The sequence below is a fragment of the Scyliorhinus canicula genome, chromosome 10 (assembly GCF_902713615.1).
Source record: "Scyliorhinus canicula chromosome 10, sScyCan1.1, whole genome shotgun sequence".
Classification (NCBI taxonomy): domain Eukaryota; kingdom Metazoa; phylum Chordata; class Chondrichthyes; order Carcharhiniformes; family Scyliorhinidae; genus Scyliorhinus; species Scyliorhinus canicula.
In genome coordinates, this window is record NC_052155.1 from 184080756 (window position 1) to 184098163 (window position 17408).

The 17408-nt window shown below is 45.5% G+C and overlaps 1 protein-coding gene across 21 annotated transcripts in view; it reads right to left on the minus strand.

The window, feature by feature from the left end:
- Nucleotides 1-976: 976 nt before the first annotated feature.
- Nucleotides 977-17408, minus strand: part of znf407 (zinc finger protein 407) — a 501275-nt gene continuing 484843 nt past the window's right edge. For all 21 annotated transcript variants that reach the window (XM_038810284.1, XM_038810297.1, XM_038810303.1 and 18 more), the window contains one exon: nt 977-3549. In XM_038810284.1, the coding sequence (XP_038666212.1) occupies nt 2162-3549 (1388 nt within the window). In that variant the 3' untranslated portion in view covers nt 977-2161. The remainder of the gene's footprint in view (nt 3550-17408) is intronic.

Genomic DNA, 17408 nt, shown 5'->3' on the forward strand with positions numbered 1-17408 from the left:
CTAGGAACTAACTATACATGTCTGAGCAAGGGAAAACTCCTCAGTTCACATTGTAATCCACATTTTGATCAAAAAATAAAACTTTATAAAGGGAACCAGGTAACTACTGTGTGGTTACAGTCTTCATTGAACAAAAACTCTAGCAAAGAATATTTAGATAAGACCATTTATGATCTTGAGTAAGGCACAAGTTTAAGAAACAATTTGAAAGCAGTTACGTGGCACCGTGGTCACCGAGTGATCGCGGTTTCAACTGAAGAAACAATAACACGCAGACAGCAGACAACCCAGATAGTTGCTGGAAAAGATATTCTCCCAATCCATTCAGTTTTCCTTCACAGTTGACCGGGAATCCAGAATTAAGCTGGTGCACCCTGCTCCGCCGAACACGTGACACGGAAGCTTCATCGTCACCTTCACGTCTTCCTGTTTCGTTCTCGGCACCTGAACTTCAACAAAAGTAGCAGGCCAATAGAATGGGACCTTGAGAGTATGGGACCGGCAGGCTGCCACATGGATGGTGCAACCGTTGGCCTAACATATTGGTCAGTTTATCCTTTGCATTGATTGATCACTTTCTCACATCATTCCAATTTCTACTCTGCAGTGAATGTAATTAATATTTCTGCGACAAAATGAAAAATCAAGGATGCTAAGTGGACGTACAAAAATAAGTAGATCTGAATATATTAAGTTGTTAAGAATGTATAAAATAATATTTATATGCATTTGACAGATTTAGTACTGTATTGGCTGCTGCTCCATGTGTAAAACACATCATATAATTAAATTGTTATTCACTAATTGTACATTAAAACAGGGCTTATTTTCATAATTGGTAAACATATGAATCACTTAGAATACTGGGTACCAGCCAAGCACCGAATGCTCTTTTAAAAAAAAAGTTAAGTCAGTTTTGTTTAATTATTTGTTGGCTTGAAAATGCAAGAGAAATCTAGGAATTGTACAGCTGTCCTTTTTTTTTAAACCAGAACAATTTATTGGGACAAGCGGTTAACGAAAAGAAAAACAGAGAAACTTTTCCTTTAAAGCCATGTTAATGATTGTCAAACATAAAGTCGTACATTATCATATTATCCGGTGTTTCGTTGTACAGTTAAACAGACCACCTGAGCTGAGCAAAACTTCTTTTTTAACCTCAAATTATATCACCTTCTGATTTTCCCTCCCACCTCCAAAAATACAATGCGAAAGAAAACACGCAGCGAGCTCAATGCATTCTTCTGAATTTGTAAGTCTGGGGAAATCAAGCATTTGAACAAAAAAAATAAAACAGCTAACAACATCCTAGCATTTCATGGTGGTGGACTCTGTGCAACTTGCCTGAATTCAATTTGTTTCTCTGTTAATGGAACCTAAAACAAAGTTAAGAAAAATGCACGCAATACACTTGCCCCCTCTCGGTGTCCTCCCATTTGAAGCCTTGCGCTACCTGGCTGGGTTTCACTTTGTAACCTGCCGTTGCTAGGTATCAAGAAGGTAATGAAAGAACTATGCGACAATCTCTGCTTCCCGCTAAGTACTCCTGGCCCACCTCACATACAGGACCCTCAGTGCTCAAGTCAGGAAACACGTAGAAATGCATTGAGTCACCCAATCAAACGATTCAAGTCTCAAATCTATTTCCAAGTTACACCTCTTTTCCTGCTTTGTGGTCCCCTGCATTCTCTACCACTCCCTGAGACTGAGGTGGCCCTCCGTAAAGACTTCTGCTCAGACTGTTTTTGACCCTGTGTCAATGATCCCCCTGTCCTCATTTTACTGATACAGTTCTGTGCAATGGAAATGGGCGGATGCACCAACATACAGACCAAGTTACTACTCCACCATGCTGCCTTCAAAGTCATCTTATAAATGGAAGTATCCAATTAACTCAGAGAGCAGAGTTACGAGCAGCAGAATTCTTAAAATTCCTTTTTTCCAGTGAAGTCAATATGATCAGTTATCTCTCATTGATTAGATCATTGTTCTATACTCCCATTTGTTGCTTCATAGCCAATCAGATTCCCAATCATAAACTTACGAGCAGACACAAGGAATACATGTGCCATTTTGTGCATGTTGCGCTTCGAATCGTACATCTGATGGAATCTCAGCCATGGTGTCTTTCAAGAGAGCTTCCTACCCTATTAACGGTGAGTCATGCTTCTTGGATTCCACCAACTTCCATTTCCTGCTCTTCTTTAGCTGACAGCTCAGTCATAACTATTTCTGACCTGTCTTCAGTGTAACACTCTGCCAAGGCAATCGTTGTCACTGGATGAGTGGAGGATGACATGTCCTCACTGATTAGTTCCATCACACTGTGTGGATAAACCTCAGTCACTGCCCTGGTGTGGTCACCATTCACCACGGTGTGTGGTACCTCTGTCACAATAACATGAGTTGTTTCTTCAGACAAATCACTTCCAGTCTCTTGAACCATGGCTTGGAGAATTTCATTTGTGATAATTATCTGTGATATTTTGCCAGAGGAATCTACCAGGCGCATCGGACGTCCGTGAGTAGTTATAGTTTGCTCTTCCCCCTCTTGCATAATGATCTGGGAACCCCCCTCAACCATGTGTGCAGTTCCTTCCTTTGCTACTATGACCTGAGTGATACCATCTTTCACAATATGGCTTGTTGTCCTCATATCGCACATGGTGAACTGCAGTACCTCCTGTACCATGTCACTGAAAGCCACTTGAGATTCTTCTCCTGCAGTGGTTACAGACATTGGCTGCTCAATGTTCGACACCATTTCCCCAGGCTCTGCGGCTTCAGTTTGCCTGGCTTCGTGGCCAGTTTCCTCTTTGTGAAACATCTCCATTGCTCCACATATTGACTCCTTAGGGGCCGAAATGACCTCCTCAATAGCCGAGCTCACTACACAGGACTCCTCTTGGGTGGGCTCGCTCCCTTCCTGCTCGGCTGACCTTGCCTCCACTTCACCCAGTTCCGTGACAGCGCACAGAAGTGCGTCCAGTGCCGTGGGCGTCTCTGACGCGGGCACCGTCGACTCCTCCTGTGTCACCACTTGTTCGATGACGTGACTGGAATCCGCCAGGGTTTCCAAGGCAACGGCAGCTTCTGTAACGCCCCCTTCTTCAGTTCGATTCTCGACCACCACCACCTGGGTGGCACCTGACGTCAGCTGTCGGGTGAGGATCTGCCCGGGTACCATGCTGCCCACATGGGCAGCACTCTGGGTTGTGGCTATGAGCTGGCCATCTTCTGTGATGTGCATCACCTGCGCCACCTGAGCCATTTGACCCGCCATTGCCAGAGTCTGAAGGGTTGCTGCGGCTGTGGCTTCAACGGAGGCATCAATGGAGATATCCTCACCACATCCAACTTGATAGCCTTGAATTATGATCACCTGGCCGATGGATTCAGTTGGTTCCTGCTGTTCACTGCAGTCATTGAGTGCGTTGTCTGTGACGTCTGCACAATCTGTACTTTGAGGTGTATTGAATGGGACGGCTGTTTCGACAAACTGTGCTCCTTGCCCCTTCAGTCTACATTCATACGCCTTCGAAACAATCCCTGAAATTGAGAGAAAATAGAAATCTCAGTTACACTTGGGGAAAAAGTTGAGAAGAAAAAATACTTTACCTAATACAGATCTGTGTAAGCATTCTCACTGTGATTAACATTGCTTCCTTTATTTATTGATAAAGTGCTGTCCCAGAAATGACTTTCTATCTGCTGGAAATGCCCAACATTTGGAGGAAAAACAGAAAATGCTGGAAAATCTCCACAGGCCTGGCAGCACTTATGGAGAGGGAAAAGGGAGTTACTGCGGAAGGAGGGAATTTTGAGCCTGCGTTTGCAATCCGCAGGATCAACGGTGCGGGAGGAAAATCTGGAGAGAATGGGAAACGCGATTCCCCCCAGAGAGATCACGGCTCCCCATTTCCCACACCCCTCGTTGGTGACGCCACAAGGTCCACGCCCACAACAGGCGAGAACCTCATTTTTAAAGTTTTGCATGCCTTTTAATAAAATTAGCCATCTCCTCCCTCCTCGCTGCCACATGATCTCCCTTCATTGAATATTGGGGGGGGGGGGGGGGAAGAATTCCCCCCAAGAATGTGGTGGTGGGGATGCGCAGTCACCCCGATGCTTGTAATGGGGTTGGGGTGAGAGGGGATTGCCCGGTGTCTGCGAGGGGGGGGTGCCCCAATGTTGGTGTTGCGGGGGGTGGGAGTCCCATCACTTCTTCTGTGGTGGGGATGTGGATGGCAGCATCCCGATGCTTGAGGGGGGGGGTCTTAACATTTACGTGTGGGTGGGGAGTGCTGAGCGAGGCGCTCTCTAAAGATGGTGCCCCGATCCCTGTAGATGTGGCCTTGCCGGCTCGATCAGGCTCCGCCCTGCCAGAGTGACGGCACAAACTCGCCCACTCATTCTTTTTCCTCAAGAGGCTGAAGATGTGGAGTGAAAAGTAGTCTGTGCAGCTGGAGAGCTTCGTGCCAGTTCTCAGTCTGAGCCTGGCACTTTGACAGAATATGGTAAGATTCCACCTAATGTTTCAAGTCAGTGTGAGGTCTTCAGGGTTAAAGAGAGGGAGAAATATAATAATAATCTTTATTGTCACAAGTAGGCTTACATTAACACTGCAACAAAGATACTGTGAAAATCTCCTAGTCACCACATTCCGGAAGCCTCCCCACTTCCTCAACACTACCGGTCTCTCTACATATCTTTGTATCATCTGGAAACTTAGCAACAATGTCCTCAGTTCCTTCTTCCAGATCCTTAATGTATATCGTGAATAGTCGTGGTCCCAACACTGACCCCTGTGGAGCATCACTAGTCACTGGCTGCCATCCTGAAAGATCCCTTTATCGCCACTGTCTGCCTTCTGCTATCCATGCCAGTACCTTGCCCTTAACACCATGGGCTCTTAACTTATTTAACAGCCTCCTGTACGGCACTTGTCAAAAGCTTACTGGAAATCCAAATAGATCACATCCACTGGTTCTCCTTTGTCTAACTTCCTCATTACCTCCTGAAAGAATTCTAATGACTTGTCAGACAAGAGATCCCCTTGACGAAGCCATGCTGACTCGGTCCTATTTTATCTTGCACTTCCAAGTATTCCGCAATCTCATCCTTAATAATAGAGTCTAAAATCTAACCAACAACCAAAGTCAGGCTAACCGACCTATAATTTCCCGTCTTCTGCCTCCCTCCCTTCTTAAACCGGCGTGTTACATTAGACAGTTTCAAGTTCTCTGGGACACTCCCTGCCTCCAGTGTTTCCTGAAAGATCACCACCACTGCCTCCACAATCTCCTCAGCTATCTCCTTCAAAACCCTGGGGTGTAGTCCATCTGGTCCAGGTGAGTTATCCACCTTCAGACCTTTCAGTTTCCCCAGTACCGTCTCCTTAGTGATGGCTTGCTGTGCTCAAATTGGGTGCCGTGTTTCCTACATTACAACAACAACTTCACCTCCAACAATTACTTCATTGGCTGCAAAGTACTTTGGGACATCCTGAGATTGTGAAAGGCAGCAGAGAAGTGCCACTTTTTCCTTCACATGCATTAGTATTTCTGGAATGAAAGGACAGTGTGCTTCAAAATAAATGTTTGCTATGTTTTAGAACTAACTGCAAAAAGTGTTCTTCAGCTTTGAGCACCAGAGGGTGGAGATTCGCTGGCGGCCACCTTGAGGCAGGGAGGGGGCAATGTGACAAAATGTTTGGCCAAACTGGGAAACTCAAACGGATAGATCTTAAGCTGGGAGCCTGCCCCAAAATTGTGCCTCGTTACGATAAGATGGAGAGAGCTGCTGATGGCTTGTCACCCTTATACAAGCAGTTCATCCATTTACATAGAATTTACAGTGCAGAAGGAGGCCATTCGCCCCATCGAGTCTGCACCGGCTCCTGGAAAGAGCACCCTACCCAAGGTTAACACCTCCACCCTAACTCAGTAACCCCACCCAACACTAAGGGCAATTTTGGACGCTAAGGGCAATTTATCATGGCCAATCCACCTAACCTGCACATCTTTGGACTGTGGGAGGAAACCGGAGCACCCGGAGGAAACCCACGCATACACGGGGAGGATGTGCAGACTCCGCACAGACAGTGACCCAAGCCGGAATCGAACCTGGGACCCTGGAGCTGTGAAGCGATTGTGCTAACCACAATGCTACCGTGCTGCCCTACCAAGAAACAGAATGGCAGGTATCTTGCCTTGTCACTACAGCCCAGAGATTAGCCCTGGAGAAGGTGAGGGCAGGTTAGTGCTGGGCAAGGAAACAATTAGTAAATTTATTTTCGTAGGATGAGGGCGTCGCTGGCTAGGCCAGCATTTGTTGCCCATCCCTTATTGCCCTGGAGAGGGTGGTGGTGAGCCGCCTTCTTGAACCGTTGCAGTCCAGATGGTGTAGGTGCACCCACAGTGCTGTTAGTATGGAATTTTAACCCAGCGACATCGGACACTATGTAAATGGACAGTGATTGGGTCACTATGTAGGCGGGCAACACTACTTAATTTCTGAGCTACAGTGGAGAGTTTTAATTAAAAAAAAACACTTCTCAGCTGGCCAATTCAGGAAAGCTTCATCAAAAATTTCCCCCTGACCTGGGAAATGACCAGGAGCCTTGAGAGCATTCTACTACGTTAAAGCTGCTATATAAATGCAAGCTGTTGATGTTGTGGGCTCTCTGATCTGTTGGTTATTACCTGAAATCTTACCTGGCTTCTGCTGTGGGCTCACTGTTTTTACAAAAATGCACCTAATGTCGCCTCAAGGGACCTTAATGAGTCATTCTCACTACCTCCCGGGGACATTCACCAGCCCTCTTGAGACATATATCCAACCTTACCCCTGGCTTTCACAATACAAAAGTTGCTTCCTAGTGCGACTGCCACCTCAAACAACATATCCACTTGTGCCATTTATATCAATCCCGTTAATGAATTTGAAGTTGTGAGATCCCCTCCAGAGAATGTCTATACAAGGTACAAAGCCCATCTCCATAATTAACGCACTCATTTTGGACATCGTTCTTGGAACTCTTTGTGTATTTGGGAAGCTTTTTAAAAAAAAAATTATTGGTCTTAATTTAGACAATATTTCACAATCATTCTCAAATAGTTGCACTTGATACTAACAAAATATTCCGTGCAAATGGGCATAATGATTCCAACCTATTTTCAGACAGATATTTTCTATCAGGAAAGATTAATTCAGATTGGGACTGTTTTGTCCAAAGAGAAGGGTGAGGGGTTAACCTGACAGAAAGATTGAAGTTTGATAGGGTAGGTGCAGAGAAAATGTTTCAACTCGTGCAGGTGACCAAAATTTGGGCATAAATGCAAGATAGTCACAAATAAACGGAATAGGGCGTTCAAGAGAAACCTCTTTACCCAGAGAGTGCTGGAAATGTGAAACTCTGTCCCATGTGGAGTAGTTAGGAATAGAAACATAGGAACAGGAATCGGCCACTTAACTCCTCAAGCTTGCTCCACCATTCAATAAGATCATTGTTGTTCTGTGTCCCTATTCCATAAACCTGCCTTCACCCCATATTTACCGTAATACCTTTTGTTAACAAAAATCAATCTTGGATTTAAAATGACCAATTCATCCAGCGTCAGTTGCCATTTGCAGATGCGTGCCTGCCTCCCTTTGTGTGTGTGTAAGCGTTTCCTGATTCCAGTCTTGAAATGTCTGGCTATAACCTTAGTCCCTTAATGCTACAATCTCCAACTGACAGAGATAGTTTCCCTCGATTGAACCAACAATGAAGCTAGTTTGTGTAATCTCTCCTTGTAATATGACCCTAGGATTCCAGATATCTGGATGACCTCCGTGTGCAGCCCAGAACTGCTCACAGTACCCTAGGTTTGGTCCAAGCAGGGATTTGTATTATTGTAGCATGACATTTATCTCCTTATATTCCAGTCCCCTCGACAGAAATGCCAGCATTCCATTAACATTTCTTCTTTAATAAACATTTTATTGAGGTATGTTTTGGTTTCAGGGCAGCACAGTAGCACAAGTGGATAGCATTGTGGCCTCACAGCGCCTGGGTCCCAGGTTCGATTCCCCGCTGGGTCGCTGTCTGTGCGGAGTCTGCACGTTCTCCCCGTGTCTGCGTGGGTTTCCTCCGGGTGCTGCGGTTTCCTCCCACAGTCCAAAGACATACAGGTTAGGCGGTTTGGCCATGCTAAATTGCCCTTAGTGTCCAAAAAGGGTTAGGAGGGGTTATTGAGTTATGGGGATAAGGTGGAAATGAGAGCTTAAGTGGGTCGGTGCAGACTCAATGGGTCGAATGGCCTCCTTCTGCACTGTCTGTTCTATGTTCTAACACAATAAACAATGTACATGAAACTATAAACATAGTGCAAAAGCCGTCTCCCTCCCTTACAGGTCCCACCTTTATTAACCCCCTACTCTAACCTAAACTAATCCTCCACCCCCCCCACCCCCCGCCTTTCTGCTGACGATTAATTTTCCGCAAAGATTCGACAAACGGCTGCCACCTCCGGGTGAACCCTAACATTGACCCTCTCAAGGCAAACTTAATTTTCTCCAAACTGAGAAAGCTGGCCATGTCCGATAGCCAGGTCTCCGACTTCGGGGTCTTTGAGTCCCTCCAAGCTAATAGTATCCGTCTCCGGGCTACCAGGGAAGCAAAGGCCAGAACGTCTGCCTCTTTCTCCTCCTGGATTCCCGGGTCTTCCGACACCCCGAAAATCGCCACCTCTGGACTCAGTGCCGCCCTTGTTTTTAACACCATGAACATGACATCTGCAAAACCCTGCCAAAATCCCCTAAGCTTCGGGCATGTCCAGAGCATGTGGACATGGTTCGCTGGTCCTCCCGCACATTTTGCACACCTGTCTTCCACCCCAAAGAATCTGCTCATCCGGGCCACTGTCATGTGAGCCCGGTGAACGACCTTGAATTGTATCAGGCTGAGCCTGGCACATGTTGCGGACGCGTTGACTCTACTCAACGTGTCCACCCATAGACCATCCTCTATCTCTCCTCCCAGCACCTCATCCCACTTGCGCTTCAGCTCCTCAGTCTGCGTCTCCTCTGACCCCATAAGTTCCTTGTAAATGCCCGAGACGCTCCCTTCTCCTACGCACCCTCTGGAAACTACCCTGTCCTGAATCCCCCTTAGCGGTAGGAGCGGGAAGGTTGACACCTGTTTACGTAGGAAGACCCGCAACTGCAGGTACCTGAATTTGTTTCACCTCTCCAACCCAAACTTCTCCTCCAGCGCCCTCATACTCGGAAAGCTCCCCTCTATAAACATATCCCCAATCCCTGCTCTCTGCCATATCCGGAACCCCCCATCCATACTTCCCGGGGCAAACCGGTGATTATTACAGATTGGGGCCCAGACCGATGCTCCCTCTGCTCCCACATGTCTACTCCATTGCCCCCAGACTCTCAGGGCAGCCACCACCATGGGGCTGGTGGAGTACCGTGCCGGCGGTAACGGCAAAGGCACAGTTACCAACGCCCCCAAACTGGTGCCCTTGCATGAAGCCGCCTCCATACACTCCCATGCCGATCCTCCCCCCACCCCGACTACCCACTTCCTGATCATGGCTATATTCGCCGCCCAGTAATAGTTACTAAAATTTGGCAGCGCCAGCCCGCCCTCTCCCCGACTCCGCTCAAGCATCACCTTCCTTACCCGCAGGGTCTTGCCCGCCCAGACGAAGCCAGTGATCACTTTGTTGACCCGTTTAAAAAAGGACCGTGGAATAAAGATGGGGAGACATTGAAACACGAACAGGAATCTCAGGCGGACCGTCATCTTCACCATCTGCACCCTCCCAGCTAATGACAACGGGAGTGCGTCCCATCATCCTTCATTTGGTCTACTACCCGGGCCAGATTTAATTTATGCAGCCGGTCCCATTTCCGCACCACTGGAATGCCTAGGTACCTAAAGCATGCCCCTACTAATTTAAATGGCAGCTCCCCTAATCGCCTCTCCTGTCCCCTCGTCTGGACTGCAAACATCTCACTTTTCCCCATATTTAGCTTATAACCTCAAAACCGGCTAAATTCCCCTAGAATCCTCATGATTTCCTCCATCCCCTGTAATGGGTCCGATACATACAGAAGCAGGTCGTCTGCATAGAGCATCCATTAACATATCTGATTATTTTCTGCACCTATTTGTGAAATTTTAATGATCCATGTACATGGACCTAAAAGTCTTTTTGGACCTCCCACTGTTTCTAGCTTTTTCACCTTTTCGAAAGTATTTCAATCTATTTTTCATAGGTCCACAGTGAATGACTCCAAGTTTGCTTCCAGTGAAATCCACTTGACACTGTTTTGCCCATTGACTTAACCCACTTTCATCTCTTTGTAATGTTATGCTTCAAGCTACACTGCTTACAAAACCATAGCTGCATTTAAGAGGAAGCGCTGATAGGGTTAGAAGATCAAGAGGGGTGGCTCGTATGGAGCATAAACACTGGTGAGGCTGCATGGCCTGTATCTGTGCACTGATTCGATTACTAAAATCAATAGCAGTTGTCAAAAAGTTGGGCTAAGCCAAGTGGTTTCAGAAGATTAAATAAAAATAATTCATCCTTCTAGTGCAACTTTAAAGTTGGAATAAAGAGAGTGAAACTTTAGGAATGATAGATTTTGAGAACTTTGAGGCGTTCGAGGAAAGGTTATTTGTATGTATCTGTTAGAATTGTTCTCAATTATGTGGGTCATATTGCATCATCACCTACTCACACTCTATCCAGAAAGTGCGAGGCTCATTGCGCATGGGTTTCACATCACACCAGGGCACGCAGTTGGAAATCAATGGCAGGTCGCAACGGATTGCTAAACCTACTTCCCGGAGCACCAATACAAACATGCAGCTTTTCAAATGGGAAAAGAAAGGCAAATGACAGTATGACCATTTCCTTCAATGCCAACTTGAGAAAGCTAATAGCTTGCATTGCTTCTTCAAAACCTCTCGGGAGTCATTGAGGTTTGAGCCACTGCTTTTACTTCCAATACTGGTCAAAGGCCACATCAAAGAAAAAAAAGGTTCATGGGATGGAATTCTTGACATCAGTATCCCTGATTCCCACCACCCTCGCTCCCTTGGTTTTCCTTCTCTCTCGAACACGTCAGGACAACGGGGCTTGCATGGATAAAACCAATCCAGTGGCGTCATGTTCAAATGGTCAGACCACGGGTCAAACAAGGACCTTACTGATACAAATTGATTTAGTTCCACACCATTTGCTGCGTTCGTCACAAAAAGCCTTTGGAGCAGCAGTACGGTGTAAAAAGAAAAAAAAATGTAACCAAGAACAATCTGCATTCATAAAGTGCCTTGAATGTAGTAACCCGTCCCAAGGCATCTCACAGGAGGGTGATTAAACCAACTTTGACACTGAGCCACATTCTGAGATATTTGAAGTGACCGTGAGCTTGGTCAAAGAGGTAGGTTTTGGAGAGTGATTAAAAGGAGCAAGAAGGGGGAGGGAGTCAAAGTGGTTTAAGGGGAGAATTCCAGAGCTTAGGGACCTGGCCACGGCCGCAAAGAAAATTGGCCGATGTGCAAGGGGATGGAAGAAAGGTGGAGATCTCAGGAGGGATGTATGGCTGGAGGATGTTACAATAGAGGGAGAGGCGAGGTGTTGATAGACTGGAAAACAAGTGTGAGAATCTTAAAATCAAGGCATAGTTGGACTGGGACCCAAGATGGGTATTCATCTGAGAAATGCAGATTATATTGGGGGCTTTTCAAGAGAGAGTCATACCGGAAATTGCAAAGAACTACTTAATATGAGGACTCTTTGGTTTCAAATTTTCCTCGGGGGGGTGGTATGATCTACTGATCATCTGCTGACTGTGACTTCAGTACGAGCGTTTTCCTAGTGAGGGTTGGGGGGGGGGGGGGGGGGGGGGCAGGTGCGCAGAGTTTTTTTTAGCAATCTTCTGCCAAGGAAATGCCTGCAGGAAATCTATCCCCCCTTTCTGGGGGCGAAGCTTGATAAGACTCCTGCAGTGTCTCAGCTGGTTAAGGGGGTGAATAATTGAGCCATGCCAAGATAGTCCCAGATGTTATTGTTTATGCTGATTTGGTTGTTGATCGTCCAGCTGTGCCCCGAGGTGAGAGAGGGGATCTCAGCCAGGCTGACCCCTCATCACTATCCTGCTGCTGATGGAAGTAAGAAATTTGACATGCAATTTGTGGACTGCAAGATCCCCATGCAACAATGTGATAATGGCTAGAAAATCTGTTGGGGGTTAAATATTGACCACGACTACAGGGAGTACTCCCCCTTTGTCTTCAAAATAACACCTTGGGATATTACACCCGGGGAGGGGGGGAGCGATGGGAGGCAGGTTTAACATCTCATTGAAATTACAGCACCTCGGACAGTGTAGCACTCCCTGCCTGGGGAAAACCAGGAGGGTCAACCTAGATTTTGTACTGAAATCTCTGAACCTCCAAACTTCTGAGAGCGCTGCTCGCTGAATCATGGCTGGTAGATGAAATGAAATGAAAATCGCTTATTGTCACGAGTAGGCTTCAATGAAGTTACTGTGAAAAGCCCCTAGTCGCCACATTCCGGCACCTGTCCGGCGAGACTGGTACGGGAATCGAACTGTGCTGCTGGCCTGCTTGGTCTGCTAAAGCCAACGATTTAGCCCAGTGAGCTAAACCAGCCCCAATCATGGACATCATGTGTAGATAGGATCCAGAGATCCCATTGAATCAACGTCAAGGCTCGCGCACAAAAATGATCACTTGGGCTGGAGAGTGGTCATTCTCACGGAACTGAATTCCGGAAAAGAGGAAGGAGGAAAAATGGACTTTTCTCACCTTAACTGGCATTTATTTTTGTGATTTTGTTGGAATGGGGAAATGGGGAAGAGCCGTGAGGTGGGGTGAGAAGTTGTAAGTTTCAGTAGGAGAGGATTGTTAATGACCAGATGCAAAGAGTTTCCAGTTGGCAACATCAGTACGCCCTCTTAAACAAGGAAAACAATGTGGCTACTTAATAATAATAATAACCTTTTATTGTCACAAGTATGAAGTTACCGTGAAAAGCAACATTCCGGCGCCTGTTTGGGGAGGCTGGTACGGGAATTGAACCCACGCTGCTGGCCTTGTTCTGCATCACAAACCAGCTGTCGAACCCACTGAGCTAAACCAGTTTGGAGGTTCCAAATGATAAAAGGCGTTTTTTTTTGTTCTTGAACTGCATTCTGAAAGTTAATCTTTCACGATGCATGATGTGACCTTACATCTTGCCATTCAAATATTGTGAATAACTGTTCAAAGTAATAGCTTACCGTTAAAATTCTCATAATCTATAACACATGTTCACTGTGCGTCTTTTAAAGGTCCGTACATCTCCATTCAGCACGCCACGATTTAATATAAAGTCCCTAGGGTGTGGAAATATCTGGTGAATCCCTTTCACTGCTAGATAATTAGGGCACCCAACCTGCTGACTTAATCTATTCTGAATCCAGAGGTGGGCTAAATCACTTCCCTGACCATTAAACAAAGATGTTCGTGTAAATACTGCCGTCACTAAGGGGGTGATGAAGCTTAACTGCACCGGGATCTTAACCTTTGCACTGCACATGACTGGAGCTTTTCTATCTTACTTCATAAATGTGATTGCGGGTCCATCTTTGGATTCTGCAATTTAATAACTTGGAGTGCTGTCAGTAGTGCTTTGAAAAATGGCTCCTATAAAATGTAATGACCTCAATCAGATTGCAAAGATTCACCTACTGAAGATTCTTTCATTTCAGGCTAAATGAATTAATGTTGAGCTATGCAAAGGTTCAAGTGGCATTACAACTAATGTAATTCGGTAGTGCAACTGCAATTGAAAAAATAGTTTTCGGCCTCTGATAAGCTGGAATTAAACAATAATATGATCAAGATTTATTCTTGGTGAAGTGCCATTCAACTGAAACAGCGTGAGGGCTCCACACATTACGATGAGAACACACTCGAGGGTAGGGGGTCACCCGACAATGGGGTGTTTAAGCAGTGGGACGTTACAAGTGTTTTGTCAGTCATTTACGATCTGAACATTTACCACTGCCAATGGATATATGCTTGTAAAGAAAACATATACAGAGCCACGGGGAAAGAACAGGACAGTGGGACTAATTGGATAACTCTTTCAAGGAGCCAACACTGCTACGATTGGCTAAATGGCGTTTTTCTGTGCTGTTTGACTCTACAACACACAGTCACATTATTGGAATGGGCAAGAATCTTTCTGCACTGGCTCAGGGGAATGAGTACTGCTACATTTTCCTCCAAAACAAATTTTTGAACACCAGGGGAAAAGGGGTTCCTGGGAGTGAGGAACCATTTCTCACACACAGCGGTGAATTCAATCTACAAAGGCAGTAAATTGAAATTACCACAAGAAGCCCTGTTGTATACAATTCTCCCGTACATCCCAACAGACCCCAACATTCTAACCACCAGCAGAGCATGGCCATGTTACGTCAATGCCCAGTACTTGTGTGGGACAAAATTCCTTACTCCAATCCATTTGGAAACTTGGGGGCTAACATCAGAAGATAGAAGTGATAGTGGGTGCAGTGGTTAATTCCCAGTTTGGGTGGCAAGTTTCACTGTTCATTTGCACAGTACGTTAGTTGCAACTTTTGCAAAATACCATCCTCCCTGCTCCCCCTGCCCCCTATCCCTGGTTTAATCCTCCCTATTTCAACCACAACCCCAAAGGGTTTATAAAACAAGATTACACCTTTCAGCCACTTTTGTCTCTTGATTTTTAAACGGCGAATGCTGCCCACAGAAGGAAGTTTCACCATGGCGGCAGTCATGAGGAAACACTTGCACTACCATCCTCAACATGGTGTTTTCAGTCTACGATGTAGAATCATACAGGTGGAAGGCATTCAATCCATTGGGTCTGTACTAGCTCTCAGGAAAGAATTAACCAATTCATTTCACTCCCCTGCGCTTTCCCCGTAGCCATGCAACATTTTCCCTTTCAAATAGAGAACAAATTCTTTTGAAGATTTCTATTATTTCCACCGCCCTTTCAGGCAGCACTTTCCAGATCACAACGAACGGTTGTGTAAAAAAGAAAATTATCCTCATCTTTCCCTTAGCTTTCTGTACCAATTATTTTAAATCTGTGTCCTCTGGTTACTGACCCTACTGCCGGTGGTAACTCTTTATCTATTCTATTAACGCCTCACAAAATTCTGAGACCATATGATCTAAACGGTTTGATCATAGAACTTAATAGTCGGCTGAGTGTGTAGAACAATCAATGTTCCAGAAAATGATGTATTTATCAACTCTGAGACACCAGTGGACACTGGCGTATGACATTGTAGGACGCCCGGTTTGTGTCATTCACGGGCAGACCAGTAAAACACACCGAGGCTACTCCAACAACTTCGCCTCATCTGTGTCAGGCAATTTGTTGAAAGCTGAGCTCAGACGCAAGAAACTTGGTAATAAAAATTCATGGAGTTTGCTGAAGAAACAAGACTGCTGCTGGCAGATGAAAGGTCACGCTGCATCTGTGCTGGAGGTCAAGGGGCTGATTCTAATTCTAACCCGACGTTCTATATTTCACATATCACCTCAGCAGATAAAATTTGTGCTGATGCAACTCGTCTCATCCAGCATAATTTTTTTTTTAATTGTGTTTAGAAGCATCCCGAGTATCAATGTAAAAGTTGTAGCATGATCCCTTTAGCTGGTTTTCTCAGTGCTCACAGAACGCTGAACCTCAGCAAAATCTGCAATGTGGCATTGACCCTCAGGAAACTAAGTGTCCTCTGCAGGTTGTAGAGAACGAACAAGCACACTGCAAATTTAAAAAGATCATCCAGAATATGATTGAACAAGGTAAAGAAAAGAGAATATATTGACAAATGCACACTATTAATACAGTAGGAATGGTGCGAAATTGGCCATTCCTAATCTTACAAATTGGAGCGAACCTAGCTGGCCAGCGCCTCCTACTGAAAGTTATGGAAATGACTGTATGTTTGAAGAGAGAGAAAAGTTGTGGCACCTTCTAGGTCTTGGCTAGTTTCCCAAAGAAAGGCAGCAACAGGCAGCAAGTGACTACCCACTGGTTTGGAAAAGAAAATAGATGCAAATATGAAAGTTGCTCTTTTACAGGACTCCGGCAACACTGACTTGACCATATTTCCATTCTCAGGGTTTATATCTGAAGAAATCCTAGAACAGGGATCGGTAACCTGGAGCCATGTGTAGCTCTCTAACATCTCTTCTGCAGCGTGCAACCTTTTCCAGTTGTATGGCAGTAACATGAAAAAGCCAACAAAACAAAGTCTGGAAAAGTAAGAACTATATTTTTTATTGTGGGATGAAAAGCTAATCAGATTATTTTAACGATAAACATCAATGTGCTCGAAATAAACCTGTTTGAGTGGTACAGAGCCGCAATCAAGTTTACAGATAATAGATTCGAGGGACAGATTTTACGGTTCCAAACATTATTGTTTTTAACATGGCTGAGATGATAAATTATCAGGAATCTGCTCTTACAAGTTATTTTCTTTTTAAAAATAAATTTAGTGTACCCAATTATTTTTTTCCAATTAAGGGGCAATTTAGCGTGGCCAATCCACCTATCCTGCACATCTTTTGGGTTGTGGGGGCGAAACCCACGCAAACACGGGGAGAATGTGCAAACTCCACACGGACAGTGACCCAAGGCCGGGATCCAAACAAGTTATTTTCTTATCACAGGAATCAATAAAAAAATCATTGCAATTCGAGTTCAAGTTTGTTTTAAGGATGGCTTTACTGACAAAATTACAGTCAAAAATGTGATAATTCAGAGTTGGGTTTATTTTAATTTTGATCTTTCTTCTATTGATACATATATAAATAAAACACATTTATGCATTCTGCTAGATACACTCAGCAATTTGCCAGGCATTTGGATAAGGAATGGCACATTTTCATCTTGACTTTGGGTGTGATCGATTGGCCTCGTCGGGTCTGACTCAGGATGTGACGAAGATGAAAAAGTGCACGAGAGTTCTCGCGAGGCGTGCAAACTGGATCCCACCCATTGAGGTCGTGACCCAGATTTGCATATTTAAGTCAGCAGTTAGTCTAACTTGAATGTCTACGCTGGATCTACCCAGCATCCGGGACCTTATTGCCTTGCCTCGGAGGCTCCGAGAAGGCGCCATTTAGCACTGTATTCCACAAACACGGACCAGGGTACCAGCATTTTGGGGGGGGGGGGTCTCCCAGGCGATTGCAGGACCCTGGTGTCGGGCTCTGGGCAGGGTGGTACCATGTCACCCCTGGTGCTTAGGTGGCACTTCCAGGCTGACAGGGGCACTGACAAGGTGCCAGCTTGGTGGTGCCCAGGTGCCATTGTGCAGGG